Genomic DNA, 22,787 nt, shown 5'->3' with positions numbered 1-22,787 from the left:
GCTGCCTTCAACCGGGTGAAGAGGGCACTGTACATTAGCAAGGTGCGGTGCGGCATTGTATATCCAGCGAAGCTGAGGGTGACTTACAAGCTCAGGGACTTTTATTTTGAAACGGCGGAAGCAGCGGAGGAGTTTGCGAAAGCAGAAGGACTGTGGCAGAACTGACAAATTGAGGAATGGCCATGTGCCTATGTAACCTCATGACTGTATTTTCTTCTTTTTTGTATCACTGCGCACGGGTGTAGAGGCTAAAGGAGCCAATGTTGTATATATTTGGACAAGGGAAGGGACGGGACTTTCACTCGAAATGAGGGCTCTTTGGGGTGTAGGTGGATATGCGGGGTTTGTGCGCTAAAAGGAGATCTTTGGGCTTTCCTAGGGCCGGGCAAGGTGGAATGGGACCTGGGCGGGGGCCTCCACGCTGGCCGGTTTAAGCCGGCCAGTGAATGGGAGTGAGGTGGGGGGAGGGGCTGCGGCCATCGGAGCCTGGCAGAACAGGGTCCGAGTGGTCTAGCCGGGGTGGAAAGTTGGGGGGGAAGGAACCGAGGTTGGGAAGAGGAGTTTTACAAGAGGCAGTGGACGGGAGGAGCTGGAGACTGGGGGGGGGGGGGGGGGGGGGGGGAGAGCTGTGTAAGATTAAGAGTGACTACGGGTAATCCCCAATTCCTTTTTGTCATTTGTTTATGTAAACATGCGGGTTGAGGTTTGGGGGTTGATGGGCGGATGGGATCGTTGTTATTATGGGGATTGACATATTTTGCTGATTATTGTTTATTGTCGATGGATGTAAATGTGGGAGAAAATGTGAAAAAGGAGGCGAATAAATAAATTATTCAAAAAAAGATAAGGTTCCCCATGGTAGGCTACTGCAGAAAATACGGAGGCATGGGATTCAGGGTGATTTAGCAGTTTGGATCAGAAATTGGCTAGCTGGAAGAAGACAAAGGGTGGTGGTTGATGGGAAATGTTCAGACCTGAGTCCAGTTACTAGTGGTGTACCACAAGGATCTGTTTTGGGGCCACTGCTATTTGTCATTTTTATAAATGACCTGGAGGAGGGCGTAGAAGGATGGGCGAGTAAATTTGCAGATGACACTAAAGTTGGTGAAGTTGTGGACAGTGCGGAAGGATGTTACAAGTTACAGAGGGACATAGATAAGCTGCAGCGCTGGGCTGAGAGGTGGCAAATGGAGTTTAATGCAGAAAAGTGTGAGGTGATTCATTTTGGAAGGAATAACAGGAAGACTGAGTACTGGGCTAATGGTAAGATTCTTGTCAGTGTGGATGAGCAGAGAGATCTCGGTGTCCATGTACACAGATCCCTGAAAGTTGACACCCAGGTTGAGAGGGTTGTTAAGAAGGCGTATGGTGTGTTAGCTTTTATTGGTAGAGGGATTGAGTTTTGGAGCCATGAGGTCATGTTGCATCTATACAACCCTCTGGTATGGCCGCATTTGGAGTATTGCGTGCAATTCTGGTCGCCGCATTATAGGAAGGATGTGGAAGCATTGGAAAGGATGCAGAGGAGATTTACCAGAATGTTGCCTGGTATGGAGGGAAGATCTTATGAGGAAAGGCTGAGGGGCTTGAGGCTGTTTTCGTTAGAGAGAAGAAGGTTAAGAGGTGACTTAATTGAGGCATACAAGATGATCAGAAGATTGGATAAGGTGGACAGTGAGAGCCTTTTTCCTCGGATAGTGATGTCTAGCACGAGGGGACATAGCTTTAAATTGAGGGGAGATAGATATAAGACAGATGTCAGAGATAGGTTCTTTACTCAGAGAGTAGTAAGGGCGTGGAATGCCCTGCCTGCAACAGTAGTGGACTCACCAACACTAAGGACATTCAAATGGTCATTGGATAGACATATGGACAATAAGGGAATAGTGTAGATGGGCTTTAGAGTGGTTTCACAGGTCGGCGCAACATCGAGGGGCGAAGGGCCTGTACTGCGCTGTAGTGTTCTATGTTCTATTACAACAGGTTCAGGTTTGAGAAACATGATATCTCAGTCAAGTGATCATTCATTACAAAACAACCAGGACAAGAAGCTTTGGTCGGTTATTTGACCATTGAAGTTATAACCACTGCGCCAAATTATGTCCTTGCTCGGCAGCTGCTCCCAACCAAAGAGAAGGGGACAGTTGGAACTGGGGTCCTGGCTAACCATTTTCTGCAACTTAACGAGGTGTGAGTTTTTAAAAAAATAAAGAGTACCCAATTAATTTTTTCCAATTAAGGGGTAATTTAGCGTGGCCAATCCACCTAACCCGCACATCGTTGGGTTGTGGGGGAGAAACCCACGCAAACACGGGGAGAATGTGCAAACTCCACACGGACAGTGATCCAGATCCGGGATCGAACCTGGGACCTCTGCGCCGTGAGGCAACAGGGCTAACCCACTGCCCTAACGAGGTGAGAGTTTGTCTGTGACGCACTAACTACTGCCCAAGCTGAAGCTAGCTTGCTTAGCACCGAGCAAACCTGGAAGCCATGCTATCTGGGACAGAGATGCATCTATTAAACGGTCAAGAAAACCCCACATACAGGAGAAACAAACAGAGAATAGGAGGCGGCCATTCGAGCCTGCTCCATCATTCATTATGATAGAGAGTTCAATATCCTGATCCCGCCTCCCCCCCGCACCCGTCCCTTGATCCCTTTAGCCCCAAGAGCTATATCTAATTCCTTCTTGAAATTACACATTGCTTTCACCTGAACTACTTTCTATGGCAGCAAATTCCACAGATTCACCACACTCTGGGTGAAGACATTTCTCCTCACCTCAGTCCTAAAACATTTACCCGTTATCCTCAAACTATGGCTCCTAGTTCTGGACTCCCGCACCATGGGGAACATTCTTTCTGTCTAATCCTGTTAGAATTTCATAAATTTCTATGAGATCCCCTCTCACTCTTTTAAACTCCACTGAATAAAGTCCTAACCGATTTAGTCTCTCATGACAGTCCCGCCATCCCAGGAAACAGCCTGGTAAACCTTCACTGCGCTCCCTCCACAGCAAGAACATCCTTCCTCAGATAAAGACACCAATACTCCAGGTGTGGCCTCACCAAGGCCCAATACAATTGCAGTAAAACATTTCTATTCCTATACTCAAATCCTCTCGCTATGAAGGCCAACACACCATTTACCTTTTTTACTGCCTGCTGCACCTGCACGCTTACTTTCAGCGACCGATGCACGAGGACACCAAGGTCTCGCCGAGTGTCCAGCTCTCTCAATTTATACCCATTCAAATAATAATCTGTCGTCCTATTTTTGTTACAAAAGCGGATAATAACAATCACTTGTCACAAATAGGCTTCAATGAAGTTACTGTGAAAAACCCCTAGTCGCCACATTCCGCCGCCTGTTCAGGGAGGCCGGGATGGGAATTGAACCCGCGTTGCTGGCCTTCTTCTGCATTACAAGCCAGCTGATTAGCCCACTGTGCTGAACCAACCCCAAATGTGAGGTTAACCTCACATGTATCCATGTTATACTGCATTTGCCATGCAAAAACCCACTCAGCCTGTCCAAATCACTCTGAAGAATCTCTGCATCCTCCTCACAGTTCATCCCCCCACCCAACTTTGTATCATCTGCAAATTTGAAAATAAAACATTTTGTTCCCGTGCCCAAATCATTAATATATGATGTGAACAGTTGGGGTCCTAGTACAGATCCCTGCGGTACCCCACTAGTCACTGCCTGCCAATCATTCCAACTTCCTGTCTGCTAACCAGCTTTCTATCCATCTCAAGACACTACCCGCAATTCCATTTGCTTTTACATTACACAATAATCTGCTATGTGAGACCTTGTCAAAAGCATTCTGGAAGTCTAAATAAACCACATCTATTGGGTCTCCCTGGTCAACTCTACTAGTTACATCTTCAAAGAATTCCAGTAGATTTACCAAGCAGGATTTTCCTTTCATAAATCCATGCTGACTCGGTCCGATTATTCCACTGCTTCCCAAATGCTGTGCGATGAAATCCTTGATAATGGATGCTAGCAACTTCAACTGGCGATGTTAGGCTCATGGGTCTACAGTTCCCTGATTTCTCTCTACCTCCCTTTTTGTATAGCAGGGTTATATTAGCTACCCTCCGGGGGCAACATGCGGCACGGTGGTTAGCACTGGCGCTGAGGTCCCAGGTTCAATCCCGGCTCTGGGTCACGGTCCGTGTGGAGTTTGCACATTCTCCCCATGTCTGCGTGGGTTTCACCCCCACAACCCAAGGATGTGCTGGTCAGGTGGATTGACCACGCTAAATTGCCCTTTAATTGGAAAAGAAAAATAATTGGCCACTCAATTTATATTTAAGAAAAATATTAGTTACCCTCCAATCTGGAGGAAGCATTCCAGAGTCCAAAGAATTTTGTAAAATGACCACCAATGGATCTACTATTTCTAGGGCCACTTCCTTAAATACTCTGGGATGGCAGCATGGTGGCGCTGTGGTAGCACTGCAGTCTCACGGCACCGAGTCCTAGGTTAGATCCCGGCTCTGGGTCACTGGCCGTGTGGAGTTTGCACATTCTCTCCGTGTTTGCGCGGGTTTCGCTCCCACAGCCCAAAGATGTGCAGGGCAGGTGGATTGGCCACCCTAAATTGTCCCTTAATCGGAAAAAATTAATTGGACACTCTAAAATTTTTTTTTTTTTTTTTTTTTTAAAGTACTCTGGGATGAAGATTATCAGGTCCTGGAGATTTATCTGCCTCCAATCCCAATAATTTCCCCAAGACCATTTCTCTACTCATGCCAATTTCCTTCTGTTCCTCACTAAAACTTCTCAGAACCTCTGGTATTTATTCATGTCTTCCTTTGTGAAGACAGAAGCAAAGTACAAATTTAGTTCCTGAGCCATTTCTTTGCTCCCTGTTATGAATTCCCCAGTTTCTGACTGTAAGGGGCCTACATTAGTTTTCATTAATCTTTTTCTCTCAAATTTTTTTCTTCTTTTTTCGAGTACCCAATTTTTTTCCCAATTATGGGGCAATTTAGCGTGGCCAATCCACCTACCCTGCACATCTTTGGGTTGTGGGGGCGAAACCCACGCAAACACGGGGAGAATGTGCAAACTGCACATGGGCAGTGACCTAGAGACGGGATCAAACCTGGGACCTCGGTGCCATGAGGCAGCTGTGCTATCCACTGCGCCACCGTGCTGCCCATTCAAGCAATTCTAACATTGCTTTCTGTTCATCAATTCAACTGACAAGAATGTCAAGCCCAGAGATAGCGTGACAGTCTGGGAATTCACATTTCTCAGCCCTGAAAAGAATTTTACTTTAACCTTCAACAATGTACATATATGACACTTGCAATAGAATGTCATAAAAGACAGCAATGGGGAATGCCGGAAGTTTGAACTCGAGCAAAGAAACGAGATGAAAGCTTAAATACCTGGAGCAATCTGTACTTTGCAACCAGACTCCTGTTGTATTCGGTTTATCTGTTCCCCACCTCTGCCTATAACTGAAACAAACCAACATGTCACAAATTGGGCAGGGTTACTCCACAGGCGGCTACACACCTTGTTCATCCAAATACACCAGATCCAAATACTTGGGGCACCTTTCCTTGCTGTCAGTAATACAGATCAATGTAATATAGTGGCAGTCTTGGAAATCAAACAGCTTAATAGTCTAATACTTGGAAAACAATAAAATGAGCATGCGTGATGCAAGTAACCGGCAATTATACATAGAATAATGACCAGATCTGCTCCCCCCTCCCGCCAAAAGCATATTGCCTCCATCCTCTCAAAAGACTGCCGCACTTCATATACCCATGAGAATCTCAAATTTCCTGTTCCCATATTTTCTTCTCACCCCACATCTGAAGATAATAGGTTCCTTTGTATGGTTCCACAGATGGCGGGAGGCCTTCAGTATCTTGCCCCAAGTGACCATTTAGCATCAGTGAGACTGGAGAGCGTTGAGGGATTTGTGGGATGACGGGTTCATGGAACAAACCAACAAAACTACATCATCATGCTCAAAATACTTCTGCAAGAGGTTAGATAGCAACCAGAAGGATCCCTGACTAACGTCCCACCCTCAGGTTATAGACCATAGGAACAAATTAAGCATTCTACGAGATTATTAACACACCACTGCACAGGGCTGCGTCAACTGGGACCATCTCACTTTGAGATTGGATTTCACTCGCAACAAATCAAACTTGTGGGATTATAACATTGCCACCTGCTGATTTGAAGTATTTAAGCACATGATTATGGGGTTATTTTTGTGGGAATTACTCACCCAGCTGTTTAATCGATTGCCCCAGTGCGAGAATTACAATAAATTGTCTACAAGAACAATTGCTAACAGCTATCAAGTGTATCGGTAGAAGGGAAATTAAAACGCTAGTAGGAATTATTAAAAATACATTGTGAGCCACACCTTATCACACACGTTAAAAGTCAAACAAGTTTAAACAATATCCATTTGTTTTCTTTTTAAGCATTAGACACCCTCACACAAAGATACTACATATTTACTACAGATCTGACTTCCAGGATACAGAGAAGCTACAGGACCAGCTGGTTATTCAACATTCAAAAACAGACAGCCCCTTCTCTGCAGATGGTTGGGAATTGGGTCAGGATATGAGCTGTCTGGTCTCATGAGGAAAGGTTACTTGGACAAGGTACTGGAGTCGGTGCCTTCCCTTCAGCGATATGAGGGTTAAACTGAAAATTAAAATTTAAAAACGTCACTTGCTCCTTACTCCAACATAAACTTACCGAGACCAACCATCCCATCTGGCACTCTGTAATCTTCTGTAAGGGTTGCCCTGCAAAAGAAGATAGATGCCAAAACCAAACAAACTGACAGAAACAAAATGCACAAGAGATTCCCAAGATTCACTCTCCCCAATTTTCCACTTGGAAAAATAGGATTATCAGCACTTGGGTGGCCAGGTATGAACCAACGTGCCACTACTTCATGGTGTCCAAGTCTCTTAAATAATGCCTTATTGAACATGCTGCATACTCATTGCTTGCAGTACGACATAACTGCTGATTTGCGGTGTGGTAACCACATTGGACACCTCTCCAATTCTAAACTGTTGAACAATTTACCTTTGAAGAAACTTGTTTTTACACAAGTTTTTTTCCTTTCATTTCCATCACTCCTGAAGGGGGTCTCTTGGAGCTCAGCTCTACAGGGGTTTGACACTTTTGCATACCCTATTGAATCGTCCACTATTCACATGTGAGTTTTGATCGAGCACGGACAGGCTTTCAGACTCAAGACGTCACAACAGTCAAGTTTCTGGTAAAGATCGCTGTATCGTGATCACGAACGGGACTTCAGACTAAAGCAAACCCGTCCTGAACCAGAGCCTTGTGCTGTCTGGGTGCTTTCGCAGCCAGGGTTGGCTGACAGCACAGACGGGATTGAATGTTGGATCATCTTGATGGGCATGACCCAAGAGCTGGACTCCATCCCTGATCCATGAGGGGCAAGCTCCATATTTACCTTCATCATCAAGCAAGCTCTCCTTACCTTTGCTGATGTATTGCTGCAAGCTGAGCTCCGATCGCTAAGGAAGAAGACAGGGACCAAGTTAAGGAAAAAAATACACTCCTCAAATGAAACACAAACAGCAACAAAGTCGCGTTACACTTGTGTCATAAACTTGACCAATATCAAATTTATTCAAACTCCTTCAGCATAATTGCCCACCATGTTCATCAGTTCTGAATCACTTTTCACCAAAATGAATGTCATTTAATTGCCAAGTACCCAGACATTCTGCGTTAGGACAATGTCCATTAAATGGAGGAAAATGACGAGCTATTTTATTCACCAGAAAAGCCCTCAGAAATATTCATTCAACAAACCAAACAAATTAAAGTCAAACTGATTTTAAGCCACAGTCGCAGATGTGATGCAAAATGTGGGAATGTAGCAAATAACCAGGCTGCCAATGAACCGAGCGACCAATTCACAGCGAAAGGCTGCTGTCCACCGGCCAACACTACATTTTCTTGATGTTGTCAATCGAAAACTCTGGGTCTCTGCAAACACACAACCCACAATGTAGAAAGGGCATTTCTCTTTTTGCCGATTCACTGAAATATCAAGTCATGCCTCAGTCAAATGGATGGATTCAATGCTGAGTGCAACAAATGGGGGAGGTTAACACAAAAAAGTTACTTTTAATCTTAACCTCAGAAGGCCACAATTAATGTGCATCCAAAACTTTCCAGACTTATTTTACTGGATTTCCCCAAATGTTACCCACATAAATCATGAAAATCACATTCTCGGGCTCAAGTATCAAAACTGAAGAACATTTTATTTCAAAGAAACCAGTTTAAAATATTTCGGTAAAATACACACTCACTGGTTCTTACGAAGAGCTTAATTCAGCTCAGCTGTATTGTCACCAAGTTTATTTTCTACAGTAACCAGCCAATATACTACCTGCCTTGTGCACTGTGTGATGCTCTTAATTCATGATCTCAAACTACCCCCACCACTACTCATTGATCTGTAAAATTTGACAGCGCTTAAAGTGCCCCCTTGTCAACAAGCGAACTTTGGATGAACAGAATTTGAAATTCGGTGTTATAACTCCAGACAGTTTGATTGCTAAAGTTTGATTGAAATCCAAGTGTGAAACAGCAGCTGGCTGTGGTACCAGGACAGTTCATGTGCCCAAATCATATCTGCCTGAACTCTCAGTGACAAAGCTGATCAAATCATTTTTGTAGGTGCAAATAAGAACAAGACTACTTACGATCGCTTTGTGCTGCTATTTTTTTACTGTCAGGCTGATCTGCAAGAGAAAAAAGGGATTCTTTTTCAAAACACTTTGCAAGGAATAAATAATTGCAGCTGTTCAGAATGTCAAAAGCACTCACGTCATTTGCTGTCCCATCACTGAAGATGTTCTTCACACATTTCTTCACACCCGCCCCCACCACCACGCCCATCTATTGCACAGATCATTGTGGAAGCACTAATCTCAATATTCCCAGAGCACCATAAACATTGATACATCTGGCATCCTGCTGCCACCAGTAAACAAATCTGGTCTCCCAATTATCAATTTCATTTGCAAATTGTTAATTCAACCAAGGTGGCCAGGTTCACGGCACCAACAGTCCCATTCTCTAAATTTATTATGCTGGCTCAGAGGATTTGCTACTTTATAAAACAGGCTCAGCAAACCGTTCGGGATAACCGGGGCCGGCGCTTAAGTGAACATTTCAAATTCCTCTATCAGGTGAAATTCTGGCTACAAGTGTCTCTTCACCATTGAACTGAATGTTCATCCATTACCGGTATTAAAATGTAGGGTAAATAGCAAGATCAGTTGGACTCAGTAAATATTTAGCAGCCCTGCCTCAGGTTCTGGCGCGGAGGTGAGTTGCGTTGGATGGGTTGAGACATTTGCAGTACTGAGGAAAGAGATCTTGAGCTTAGAGACGCTCTGACGGGGTTGCTGGGTTTCGGCTGCAAGATCCTTTGGTCTGAAAATACACAGACGGACGCTTTGATGGATGCTGGGTACTTGGGGGAGGAAACGGTGGGGGTGGGGCGATGGCACTCGCCTCAGAACACCCAGGTCACTGAGGCAGAGACATGAGGAATAACTTTCCAGCTAATCAGTCATTAAAATGATGACGTATTCAAACAGGGGTTTTCTTTGTGGCATGTTGACTTATAAATGAGGCACAGTGAAAGCAGAGGGAGCGGTTAACGCAGCAAAGTAGGACTGTTTTAACAGCAGTGATTTACCCGTGGTGTGGCCCAGTCAGTTGATTTGAGAGACTATATGGATGAAAGACCTGTCCCATGGTGCCAGCTAGTGGGCAAAACCTACAACTACACTGCGGTGACAAAAAACATTGCACTGGGAATATTAACATGGTCATTTGGCAGTAAACATTGACAAGAGACTAAAAATCAGGGAAACTGGAAGTTTGGAGGACGAACAAAGCACTCTACAAAGATACAGATAGAGGTCCTCATAATGGATTGTGACTGTGCAAGAACACTCACTTAAATGCAGAAACTAACTGCAGGATGCCACTTCAGCAGATACAAGTGAGGAAAATACAAGTAAAACGGAAGCAGATTGTGTTTTAATCGAGAACGCTAATTGATACTGAGAAGCATACATGGATTCGGTTGTAATTCTAACCGAGTGAAGCAATCAAATTCAGTTATTAAGAGAATTGAGCCTATTGAGATGGTACAAGCCAAACATTGGGGAAGAAAACCTTGCATTTTATCTCTTGCATCAGCACATCCTCCGAACATTCAGAAAACACACTCCAACGACACAGCAAAGGAAGTCAGGAAAGGAGTAACAGGCTCAAGGCTGCGAGATTGGTCGCAATCTGATGGTTTCAATTTGATATCTTAATTCCAAAATGTTTAATAGCTTTGGCATCGGTATCAAATGTCAACCATAGACGGTTGGGGTGGGATCTTCGATGCTCACAGCAGCAGATAAAAATAAGACATGCGGCACTTGAACTGAAAGCTTTATGCAAATACATCAAAACAAGAGGAGGAAAAAAAAAAAAAAAAAAAAAAAAATCGACAACATTGTAAATGTCAGCAGGATGGAATTCAGATGGATTTTACTTGATCTCAGTCTTCATGCCCATTTCTCAAATATATGACACGGATTTTATTCGTAAGCGTATGTTACATATTTCTGCTACACTATTATATTACACCCTTCATAGGGACACAACTCACAGAAAAGTAAACAAGCACACTAGTTGTTCGAACTATTCCACAATGAATTCTGGACTAAACCATACCTTGAGCTTCAGGAGAATCAGTACACCGATTTCTTTTTCCACAACGGTCTCTCTCTCTCTCTCTTCCCAGTGCTGATGTTCAGCCTCGATCCGACTGCAGTCAAATCGAACTTGATCTCAAGCCCAAGCGGCCGAGACCACGCTCATCAACCGCAGAACTGGGCGGGCTGGTGGATAACGCAACTCCCAGATAGCACACAGCGCGCTATAACAAATTATTCCGATCTTGCAAATACTCATGTTTTGGGCCAACGCACTTTAAGCGTAGAAGAATGGGTTGACATTTGCTAGTCAGACGCAGGGAAAAACAGATTCCTTTCCAAATTGGCAGAGAGCTGAGGGGGTGGGGGTCTCTATTTGAATGCCACGCTTCCGAGACACAAAGTTGGGGCCCTTTTACCTCGACTGTACCCAGAGCACCGATTAGTGATTTCTGACACTTCCCCTTTCCCGCAGTACATACTTAAAATGAGAATTTTCAAAAAAAAAAAAAATTGAGTCAGTCTGCTCAGAAGCATATGACAGAGGGCGGAGGAGTGAGCACAGAAGGAAGATATGCTTCCAGTGCTTGTTATTGGTGCCATCCAATGCATTAGGATTTTCTAAAAAGTTTCTGGGCAGCTGCAATGGAATAAAAGTTTGACAGCAATCAAAGACAGATTGTGGCTGAAAAAGTCTATTTTTCCAATACCACGATCTACTCACTGTATTCCTCCTCCCGCAGTAGAATCCAATTGTATTTTGAACACTGCTTTTTAATAACCCTCCCCAGAGATGTATTTCATCATTCGATTCATTGCAAAACAAATCCCTTCTTCTGCTTAAACTTGCTAACTTCAGCTTGTGCCCTGTGAACACTTTACTGAAGTGAATTTTTTTTACCTGCACCAGCTTAGTCAATCTCTCCCCCCCCCCCCCCCACCGATGTTTAGAAAGGGTTACCTCAATATCGGAGTGGAATAAATGGTGGTCTTTCTCATGAACATACCTGGACACAACTGGATGTTCACCATCAAATCTTCTGTCGGGCAATAATGGGTGAACAAAACTCATTCAGTGAATAGTAAATGACTCACAGTGAGGGTCATTACTTTTGGCCTGCACATTGTTACCTTCTCCCGCTGACACAACAGCAACAACAACCCCCAATATTATTTTACACTAATATTAATCCAGGCTTCATCAGCAGTCAAGTTTTCAACCAGATCAGTTAATACATGCGGCATCTGTAACCATGCGCTGAGATTGAATCAGGGACAGTTTACCAAATCATAAAAGGAGTTGGCATTAGCTGTAACAAAAGCAAAAGTTAAAGCATTACGATGCTGAAGACTGGTACAGTCAGCTATCAAGCCAACACATTTACTAACCATACACCTCAGTACAAGCTGAAGGAATCAGTTATCCCCCCAACTGTCTTACCTCCATCTTCTAGTTGCCGCTTTTGACCAACGAATCCGAATTCTGGTGTGCTGTGGTTTACTGTTGTAGCAGTGTCACCTCCAATTTTAGCAGCTATCTGCAGATTTATTAAAAGTCACAATCAGAATAAATGACACTCGTGTGAGAGTAACTAAGCGGTCCTAAGTATTGCAGACTTCTCTCAGGTTGGATCTGCTTTAAACCACAAGGCCAAAACCCGCTCTGCCCACAGCCATCATCAAGCAAGTGGAGCCAGTCAGCTGCATAAAGAAAGACGCAAACTAGAAATACTGATGGGTTTACAAACCTGTTTCAAGCAACAATACTTGCAGAAATTCAAACTTAACCGTGTGCATCTTCAAGAGATGCCAGGTGGTCAGTCAGGTTTTATTCCTTTCAGACTTTTAAAACTGTTTGATACATCCCAGGCTTGCTCAGCCATTTCCAAGGGCATTTAAGAGGCAACCACATTGCTTCGGGCCTGGAGCCACATGTGGACCGGACCAGAGGAGGATGAATGATTTTCTTCCGCAAAGGACATTAGTGAACCCGACGGGGTTTTACAACAACTGACAATGGTTAGACTTTTATTACAGATGTTTTTTTTTCTGCATTCAAATTCCACCATCTGTAATGGTCGGATACCAACCAGAATTTCCACAGCAATACCCTGGGTCTGTGAATTACTTGTCCAGTGATGCTGCCCCCTGTCCCTTATAGCTGATGGATTGGTATTCCTCCACGAGCAGGACATAGAAAAATAGAACCAGGAGGAGGCCATTCAGCCCCTCGAGCCTGCTCTGCCATTCATTATGATCGTGGCTGATCATCAAGTTCAATACCGTGATCCCACCTTCCTCTCCATATCCCTTTAGCCCCAAGAGCTATACCTAATTGCTCTTGATATTACACAATGTTTTGGCCTAAACTACTTTATGTAAGGACATACAGGGGGTGACAAGGGCACAGAATATACTCTGGGTAGGGGACTAAAATGTTCATCACCAAACGTGACTCAGGAGCACCACCACAGACCGAGCTGGTAAGGTCCTAAAGGACTAGGTCTGTGGCAGGTGGCAAATGAATCAGCCAGCCTGCTGAAGTTACATCTGTCCATGACAGTATCGGTAATTACGAGTGATCACCACACGGCCTTTGTGGAGATGAAGTCCCATCTTCACATTGAGGATATCTTCCATCATGTTGTGCACGCAACCAGTGCTAAATCATACAGGTTTCAAACAAATCGAGCATCTCATGATTGTGAAACCATGAGGCATTGTGGGCCATCAGCAGCAGCAGAATTGTACTCAGGCACAATCAGTAACGTCATGGCCCGGCATATCCCCACCGCACCATTAGCACCAACCCTGGTTCAATGAAAAGTGCGGGGGGGGGGGGGGGGTCCCAATTAAGGGGTAATTTAGCGTGGCCACTCCACCTACCCCTGCACATCTTTCGGTTGTGGGTGTGGGGGGGTTGAGTCCCACGCAGGCACGGGGACAATGTGCAAACTCCACACAGACAGTGAACAAGAGTCGACATCTAACCTGGGTCCTCAGCGCCATGAGGCTGCAGTGCTAACTACTGCACCACTGTGCTGCCCCAGGCACACCTAAAAGTGAGGTGCAAACCTGGTGAAGCTACAACACAGGACTACTTGCGTGCCAAACAGCACAAGCAGCAAGTGATGGACAGAGCTATGCGATACGGGTCAGATCTAAGCTCTGCAGTCCTGCCACATCGAGCCAAGATTGGTGATAGACAATTAAACTCACTGGGGAAGGAGGCTCCACCGATATGCCATCCACACCTCAAGTGCAAAAAATAAGGCTGAAATAGTCACAACTATCTTCAGCCAGAAGTACTGAGGGATTTACTCTAAGTGACATGAAGAAACGACCAAAGGCACTGGACACTGAAACAGGTATCGGTGGCAACAATGTTCCAGCAATAGGAAGGCTTCTTCTCGAGAACTTGCCGTGACCCAAGCCAAGTTGTTCCAGTACAGCTAAAACGCTGACATCCACCTAGCAATGTAGAAAATTTCCCCACTCTGTCCTACGCACAAAAAGCAGGACTAATCCAACCCAATCAATTACAGCCTCATTTCTGGTCTTGTTTATCAGATGGAAGGGGTCATTAATAGTACTATTAAGCAGCACTTGCTGAGCAATAATGTGCTCAGACACGCAGTTTGGGATCCGCCAGGGTTGCTCAATTTGGGTTCCGCCAGGACCATTCAGCTCCAGACCTCATTACAGCCTTGGTTCAAACATGGTTGAACTCCAGAGGTGAGCTGCGATCGACTGTCCTCGACACCAAGGCCGCATTGGATTGCGTATGGCATCATGGAGCCTGAGGAAAACTGGAGTCAATGTTCATCAGGTGGAAAACTCTCCGCTGGTTGGAGTCATACCTGGCACAAAGGGAGATGGTTGTGCTTGTTAGAGATCAATCATCTCAGTTCCAGAACATCACTGCAGCAATTTTACACGGTGGTGTCCTGGCTCAACCATAGAATCCCCACAGAGCAGGAGGCCATCCGGCCCAGAGCCTGCACTGACCTTTCAAAAGACCACCAATCCCCCTACCCTATTCCTGCACCCCATCCTAATGGGCAAATTCTTAGCATGGCCAATCTACCTAGCCTGCACATCTTTGGATTATGGGAGGAAACCCACGTAGACACGAGGAGAATGCACAAACTCCACACAGTCACCCGAGGTCGGAATCGAACCAGAGTCCCTGGCGCTGTGAGGCAGCAGTGCTAACCACCGTGCCATCCATCCCCAGCTGCTTCATCAATGGCCACCCCTCCATCATAAGGTCAGAAATACAATGTTCGATGATAATTGCACAATGTACAGCACCATTCACGAATCATCAGATACTGAAGCAGTCCATCTCCAAGACATGGGCTGACAAGTGGTAAGTACCATTCACACCAAACAAGTGCCTGGCAATGACTAGCCCCGACAAAAGAATCTAACTATTGTCCCATATCATCCACTGGCATAACCATCGGTGAATCCCCGGCATTTCCACTGACCCGCAACAGACATAACCACATAAATACTGTGGCTACCACAGCAGGTCAAAGGCTTGGAATCTTGTGGCGAGTAACTCACCTCTCAATTCCTCAAGACACACGTCAGGAGTGCGATGGAACACTCTCCATTTGCCTGGATGGGTGCCGCTCAAACAACACTCAAGAAGCTTGACGTCTTCCAGTGCAAAGCAGCTGGCTTGATTGGCAACCCATCCACAAACATTCACTCCCTCCACCATGGAGTACCAGCTACAAGATGCATTGCAAGAGCTCACCAAGGCTCCTTTGGCAGCAATTTCTCAACGCATGACCGCTACCATTAAGGTCAGGCGCAACACACACATGGGAACACCACCACCTGGAAGTACCAGTCCAAGTCACTCACTCTCCCGACTTAGAAATGTTATCGCCATTCCTTCACGGTCACTGGGTCAAAGTCCTAGAACTCACTCCCTAACAGCACATGGACTGCAGCAGTTCAAGAAGGTAGCTAACCACCATCTTCTCAAGGGAAAAAGCTGGCATAGCCAATGACACCCAGACCCCATGAATGATTAAAATAAATGAGTGTAATAGTCGATCGTGTATCAAATATTTACACCCTCAGCCCATCATTCACACAGCAACTAGGAAGAGATGGCAATTCAAACAGCATTAGGTTGTGCTGTATCAGAATGGAGGCACCATGCAACGTTGGGTACATTTCAAGGCAACACATTCACTGTCATCTCTAAAGGTAATTACCCATAAGTTATCATAGAATTTACAGTGCAGAAGGCGGCCATTCGGCCCATCGAGTCTGCAACGCCCTTGTAAAAAGCACCCTACCCAAGTCTACACTGAATGAAATACCAACTATAAGTATCCATTGTTCTTGACTGTAAAAAAAAATTCTAAAATATTTCCTTTCGCTAATCTTTAAGGTTCATCAGACAAAACCGTAGCACAGCAACAGTTGCTGCCTTTAGATACAGATTTTAAAAAGATCCAACAAATGTGGGGGGGTGGAAAGAGCGGAAAACAAAGATTTTCCATCTCTGATCTCCACTTGCTGCTCGAAATATACAAGACGTATTATCTGGCTAGTTTAGGATCAAATAAACTAATACACCTCCAGGGACCAAACAGTTTGATGCACTCACTCCGAAAGCATGTAAAATGGCTGCACTTGAGGGCAGGGATATAACACTCGATCAATAACCACACATGGCACAACACCAGAGCAAGCATCAACACACATGGAGGGAAGAAGCACAGGCACTGCCAAAAGTCAAGATCACATTCCAAATTCCCGACTTCCCCCAAAGCAACGTAAACAGAGATTAATAAAGGTTTCCAAATTCTCATTCTGGTCCCAGCGACAGGAGAAACTAGAAACTTGCTGGTCACAGGTTCAGGAAAAATAATCAATCCACACACTAAATACAAAGAAAAACATGCTTCCTTAATAATAATAATAATCTTTATTATTATTACTGTCACAAGTAGGCTTACATTAACACTGCAATGAAGTTACTGTGAAAATCCCCTAGTCGCCACATTCCGGCACCTGTTCGGGTACACAGAGGGAGAATTCAGAATGTCCAAGTCACCTTTCGGGACTTGTGGGAGGAAACCGGAGCACCGGGAGGAAACCCACGCAGACATGGGGAGAACATGTAGACTCTGCACAGACAGTCACCCAAGCAGGAATTGAACCCAGGACCCTGGAGCTGTGAAGCAATGGTGCTAACCACTGTGCTACAGTTACCCCTCGCTGGATTATTTTACCAGCTAATGGACAAACAGCAGAATCAAACACATCTATTCTGTTTTCCCTTTCACCAGCCGCAAAGCCAAGATGCAGAAGGAAATCGGGAAGGCAAATTGAATGCTGACTTTTGTTTCAAAGCAGTTGAAGCATAAAAGTAGAGGCGTTGCGGGCAGCACAGTGGGTTAGCCCTGCTGCCTCATGGCGCCGAGGTCCCAGGTTCGATCCCGGCTCTGGGTCACTGTCCGTGTGGAGTTTGCACATTCTCCCCGTGTTTGCGTGGGTTTCGCCCCCACAACCCAAAGACGTGCAGGGTAGGTGGATTGGCTACGCTAAATTACCCCTTAATTGGCAAAAAAATGAATTGGGTACTCTAAAAAAAATTTTTTCAGTAGAGGCATTGCTGCAACTGTACAAGGTACCGGTGATACCACATTAAAAAAAAAGTGAACACCGTTTTGGTCCCATTATTTAGGAAAGATACATCATTGGAGACAGTACAGGTTTACTCGGACGATCCCAGGTATGGAGGGACTGCCACATGAAGAAAGATTAAACAGGTTGGGTCTGTGCTCCTTGGAGTTCTAAAGAGCGAGAGGTGATCTGATTGAAACATAAGATTCTTAGGGGTTCAGACAGGGTAAATGTTGGGAGAATATTTCCACTCATGGGAGAGTGTAGAGCCAGAGGACATAGTCGCAGACTAAGGGAGTTATCATTTGAGACAGATTTGGGGAAGAATTTCCTCTCGGAGTGGTGAACTGCTGGAATTTTTACTCCAGGAAGCGGTGGAGGCCAAGACCTTGAACATTTTCAAGGCTGAGATAGACAGGTTTTTAAATCAGTGGGGGGAATGGAGGGTTACGGAGAGAAGGCAGCAAAGTGGACTTGGTGAGTATTAGAATGGCAGAGCACAATCAAACTCTGCACAGCCAGGTTCCAGGTGGAAGCGGTTTGGGCAAAGATGAGAAACCATAAAGAAGTCACTTGAGGGAGGCTATAAAGGAAGAAATAATGGGTGGCACGGTGGTTAGCACTGCTGCCCCACGGCGCCAAAGACCAGGGTTCGATCCCGGCTCTGGGTCACTGTCCGTGTGGAGTTTGCACATTCTCCCCGTGTCTGCGTGGGTTTCACCCCCACAACCAAACAATATGTGCAGGGTAGGTGGATTGGCCACGCTAAATTGCCCCTAATTGGAGAAAAAAAATTGGGTCCTCTAAAATTTAAAAGAGGAAGAAATAATGTAAGCTTGTCAAAAAGGTATGGCAATAATCACAAGGGGCGCCAATCTTTGTCGATTTTTACAAAATCAGACGGGTAAAGGTAGCCAGTTCAGTAGTTTCTACAACTTTTCTGGAATAGTTTCGTACAACTACACAAGGCCTGGTATTGCGCAACAAAATAGTCCTCACAGTGAAGACACAAGTATCGGAACAAATTTTACATTCAGTTTGAGAGAGAGGAGTGGATCCAAGACTAAAATTTTAAACATAAAGAAAGGCAATTGTGAGGGCATGAAAGTAGAACTAGCTCAGTGAAGTGGCAAATGAGGCTACGGGATAAGACAATAGAGATGCTATGGCAGTCATTTAAATGGATATTTCCTAATGCACAGAACAGATACAACCAACAAGAAAGAAAAATTCCAAGGGAGGAGCCACGATTCATGGTTAACTGAAAAATATCCCCGCCCTCAAGTGCAGCCACTCTAATTCGTAAGCAACCCAATCAATGCTTTCCTTATTTACAGCATCGTAGAATGCTCCCTATAAAGTCATAATTTTTCTTGTGCTAATTTACATGCGAGTGGTATCAGAGTGGCATCCCTCCGTGCTAACTGTACAGGAGGAACTGTTAGTTTTCTTCAATCATGCATCTGAAAACACTATCGATGTGCAGGGAATGATTTTCTGAAGTTCCGAACACCAACTAACTTTAAGTAACAGCAACTTGCTCCATCAAGAAGCCTTTTCAAGTTTGCACTCTGGTTTAGCACAGGGCTAAATCGCTGGCTTTGAAAGCAGACCCAGGCAGGCCAGCAGCACGGTTCAATTCCCGTAACAGCCTCCCCGAACAGGCGCCGGAATGTGGCGACTAGGGGATTTTCACAGTAACTTCATTGAAGCCTACTTGTGACAATAAGTGATTTTCATTTCACTCTGGTTGGTACAAATAAATCAGCAAGTGACCCTTGAGGAAGCTAGAATGTATCCCGCTTCCATAGTTCTAAATAGGATACTGCAAGGTGTGACAAATCTCAGATCATACGGCATAATTCCACTCAATTGAAATGGGAAGGGAACCACAAATATTTTTCTTGGACGCTCCACCCTTGAAGGGAGAAAATATGTAGGGCAAACATCTATTTCTCACATTCTCCCTGTGTGGGTCTCACCCCCACAACCCAAAGAAAAGATGTGCCGGGTTGGTGGAGTGGCCACGCTAAATTATCCCTTAATTGGAAACAAAATTATTGGGTACTCAATTTATTTGTTAAAGGTATTTCTCACATCGGAACGAGAGATCAAAGGGGGGAAAGTGGTACAATATGTTTTGCGCCAAAAGATTAACCGATCCAATCGAGGCACATGGTTAAACGGACACTGACGCAGAGAATTTACACAATGTACTGTCGTTACCCTCTATGACCTTTCACATCTCACTCTGGTCAATACCCGATCCCCAGCATGCCACCACTGGTTTGACATTTATATTTCCAATCTTCTCCCCTCCTTTCCTGAACATGCCAGGTTCCACCTGTGCCCACTGCCAGTCAAGATAGCCTTCTCTCTTCCTTACAGTTGATCTAGGTCCACTGTAGTTTAACGCTGAGATGATAGCCATATAACTGCAATTGGTATTAGTGTCACTTTAGGCAACAACGTGTTGGATGGTACATGGTTTGCTCGTGGTGACCACTCTCAAATTGGCACGGTTATTTTTTGTGCATCGCCTATCATGAGTCATGGAAAAGTGAAGCCAGGTAACACCTGGACTGGGTTCATGCGATGATAGTTTGTGATTGAACTCCAATTACCTGTCCAAGCTTTGTCAGGTTTGAAGCTTCAGTGCGAAGCACATCAGTCCAAAAGTGCTTCCGCAATTTGAAACACGAGGGGCCTTGAGGCCCCAACACCCAGAGATATTAGTTTTCTTCCGTCAGAGTTATAGCATCACAGTGAATGGGCAGGAGAGTGCTGTGTGATGGCATGCACAACCAAGTGTTGCAAATGACTCGAATGATAGTACAAGTTGCAACATTCAATGGACATCACGAGTGGCTACTTCTGGTCCAAATTGGGATTCAAATAGAAAGAGCACACAAGGGCCATCGGTCTGTCAACATTCACAGATACTTTCCAGCTTGCATTCACCAGCTCCTGAACGAGGCTGACCCTTGTTTTGGCAGCTACCTTCTTCGGCTGGTCATGCAAGGTGACACTTGTGGCCCAGCTTCACTGAGAGACAGGTTGTGGGGGTTTGATGTCAGCTTCTACTGAGACAGTGTATGTCAGCAGGTTATTCAATCGTACATGTCTGTCAAAACCGGTGTGCTCCACAGTCCAACAATGTGGACTTGAACATTCACTGACTGATTTTCAGTTCACATATAGAGGTGCCAATTAACGTTGACTGCAGCACCCCAGTTCCCATTCCAGTTTGCCTTGAAGTAGTTGAGTTGTTGATAGAGGGGGTTGCTTCGGTTTCCCTCCTGGGTTCGGTGAGAGAAGGGAGTAAACACCTATGAGCAGCAGTAAACCTCATGACTTTGAGCTTGCTCACCATTCAATATGATGCTTGATCTTGGGCCACTTCCCTACCCGTTCCCCCTACTCCTTGAGACACCAAAAATCTGTCTATCGCAATCTTAAATGTATTCAATGATGCAGCACTCACATCCTTCTGGGGCAGATAACGGCAAAGATTCACAACTTTTTAAGTGAAGTAATTTCTCCCTCATCTCAGTCCTAAATGATCAGCCCCTTAATCCTGACACTGTTCCCCCATGTTTTAGATTCCCGACCAGCGGAAACAAGCCCCGACAGAATCTTTAATTTTCAATAAGCGCGCCTCTCATTATTCTCAACTCCAGAGAAAATAGCGCCAATTTAATCAGCCCATCATAAGAAAACACCCATCACACAAGGGGCACATTTAGTGAAACTTTCTGCACCGCCTCCAATGCAAGCATATCTTCAAAGTGGCACACACTTCCAGTACCTCTGTTGGGGCAGGGAAGGCAAATAGCATCCTTTTAAAACAAGAATACCGAAAGCTTGGTTCAATGTGATTATACCACTGCGCACAAGGCAGAGAGAGACTTGGAAATGCTTTCTAGTGTTAAACTTAAATCCCACATTCGGCAGCCAAGACCAGATCATTCTGAAGTGCCTACTGATGGCCTGGTGCGATGCATGATTGTGCTCAGAATGCCATACATGGCAAGTGCCAAGTGGACTCACTCCCAACAAAAGCAGACAAGTAACAGGTGACAACTAAAATTTCTCAGCAATCAGACACCAGAAACAACAAGACAAAAACAAAGTGGACACAACCAACATCCTCAACACACAGCACATCCACAGACAAGAGTTGACGCCCCCCCCCCCCCCAAAAAAAAAATGACTGAGTAAGTAAAGGCATGGACAAAGAAGTGATCTTAAAGGGAACAGGTCACAGCTGAAGGATTGATGGTGAGAAGGCCAAAGAATGGGGCTGAGGGAATTGAAGGTGCAGCTACCAATAGTGCAATAAGGGGGTGGTTGTGGGAAGAAATGATAAACCAGACAGTCCAGAAAGCAAATATTGGGAAAGGAACACTCCATCTCTCCTTTTGCAGGGTAGCCCTTTTGACAAAATTGTGTTCAAGGAATCTGCCCACGGCCAGCATTTATGGCACCCCCCCAATTGCCCCAGAGAAGGTGGGGGTGAGCTGTGCTGTTGAACCGCTGCAGTCGATGTGGTTAAGGAGGGAGCTCCAGGATTTTGACCCAGCAACGGTGAACGAACGACAATATATTTCCAAGTCAGGGCGGTGTGTGGCTTGGAGGGAACTTCCAGGTGGTGGTATTCCAATACATCTGCCGCCCAAGGCCTTCTGGGTGGTAGAAGTCATGGCTGTTGAAGATGCTGTCACAGGAGCCTTGGTGAGTCACTACTGTGCACCTTGTAGACGGTACACAGCTGCTACTGTGCGTCAGTGGTGGAGGGAGCAAATGTTTAAGATGGGGAGGCGGTGGCGTCAGTGGTACTGTCAAGTGGATGGGACATTGATCAAGCGGGCTGCTTTGTTCTGGGCAGTATGCTTTTCAAGCGTTGTGTTATTGGAGGTGAACTCATCCAGGCAAGAAGAGTATTCCATCACCTGAACTGTGATTTTAGTTTCCACCACAATCCTAAATTTCCCCCATTTAAAAACACTCCTGCAAAGCACTGAGGGATCGTTACTACTTCATCAACACCATATAAAAGCAAGCTGTTGTTGCTCCACAGCTTTATAACTGAGAGCAGTGAGACAAACACAGATCCTTCTCCTCCAGGAACTGATTTGCCTCACTGGAGGCATAAAGCTCTCAGGAGGAGCCTGGAACAGTATTCACGGTAACACAGTGGTTAACACTGTTGCTTCACAGTGCCAGGGTCCTGGGTTCGATTCCCTTCTTGGGCCAGTCTGTGTAGAGTCTGCACGTTCTTCCCGAGTCTGCGTGGGTTTCCTCCGGGTGCTCCTGTTTCCTCCGACAAGTCCTGAAAGA

The 22,787-nt window shown here is 45.2% G+C and overlaps 1 protein-coding gene across 3 annotated transcripts in view; it reads right to left on the bottom strand.

Annotated features, from left to right (window-relative positions):
- khsrp (KH-type splicing regulatory protein) overlaps positions 1–22,787 on the bottom strand; it is a 68,342-nt gene that overhangs the window by 37,264 nt on the left and 8,291 nt on the right. For 2 of the 3 annotated variants that reach the window (XM_072490856.1, XM_072490857.1), the window contains exons 2-6: positions 12,232–12,328; positions 8,769–8,807; positions 7,529–7,565; positions 6,763–6,812; positions 5,415–5,486 (exon numbers count right to left, since the gene is read on the bottom strand). In XM_072490856.1, the coding sequence (XP_072346957.1) occupies positions 5,415–5,486; positions 6,763–6,812; positions 7,529–7,565; positions 8,769–8,807; positions 12,232–12,328 (295 nt within the window). The remainder of the gene's footprint in view (positions 1–5,414; positions 5,487–6,762; positions 6,813–7,528; positions 7,566–8,768; positions 8,808–12,231; positions 12,329–22,787) is intronic. The other variant, XM_072490859.1, reaches the window with a different exon arrangement.

The sequence above is a fragment of the Scyliorhinus torazame genome, chromosome 27, assembly GCF_047496885.1.
Source record: "Scyliorhinus torazame isolate Kashiwa2021f chromosome 27, sScyTor2.1, whole genome shotgun sequence".
Classification (NCBI taxonomy): domain Eukaryota; kingdom Metazoa; phylum Chordata; class Chondrichthyes; order Carcharhiniformes; family Scyliorhinidae; genus Scyliorhinus; species Scyliorhinus torazame.
This window is presented reverse-complemented; position numbering and strand designations above follow the sequence as displayed.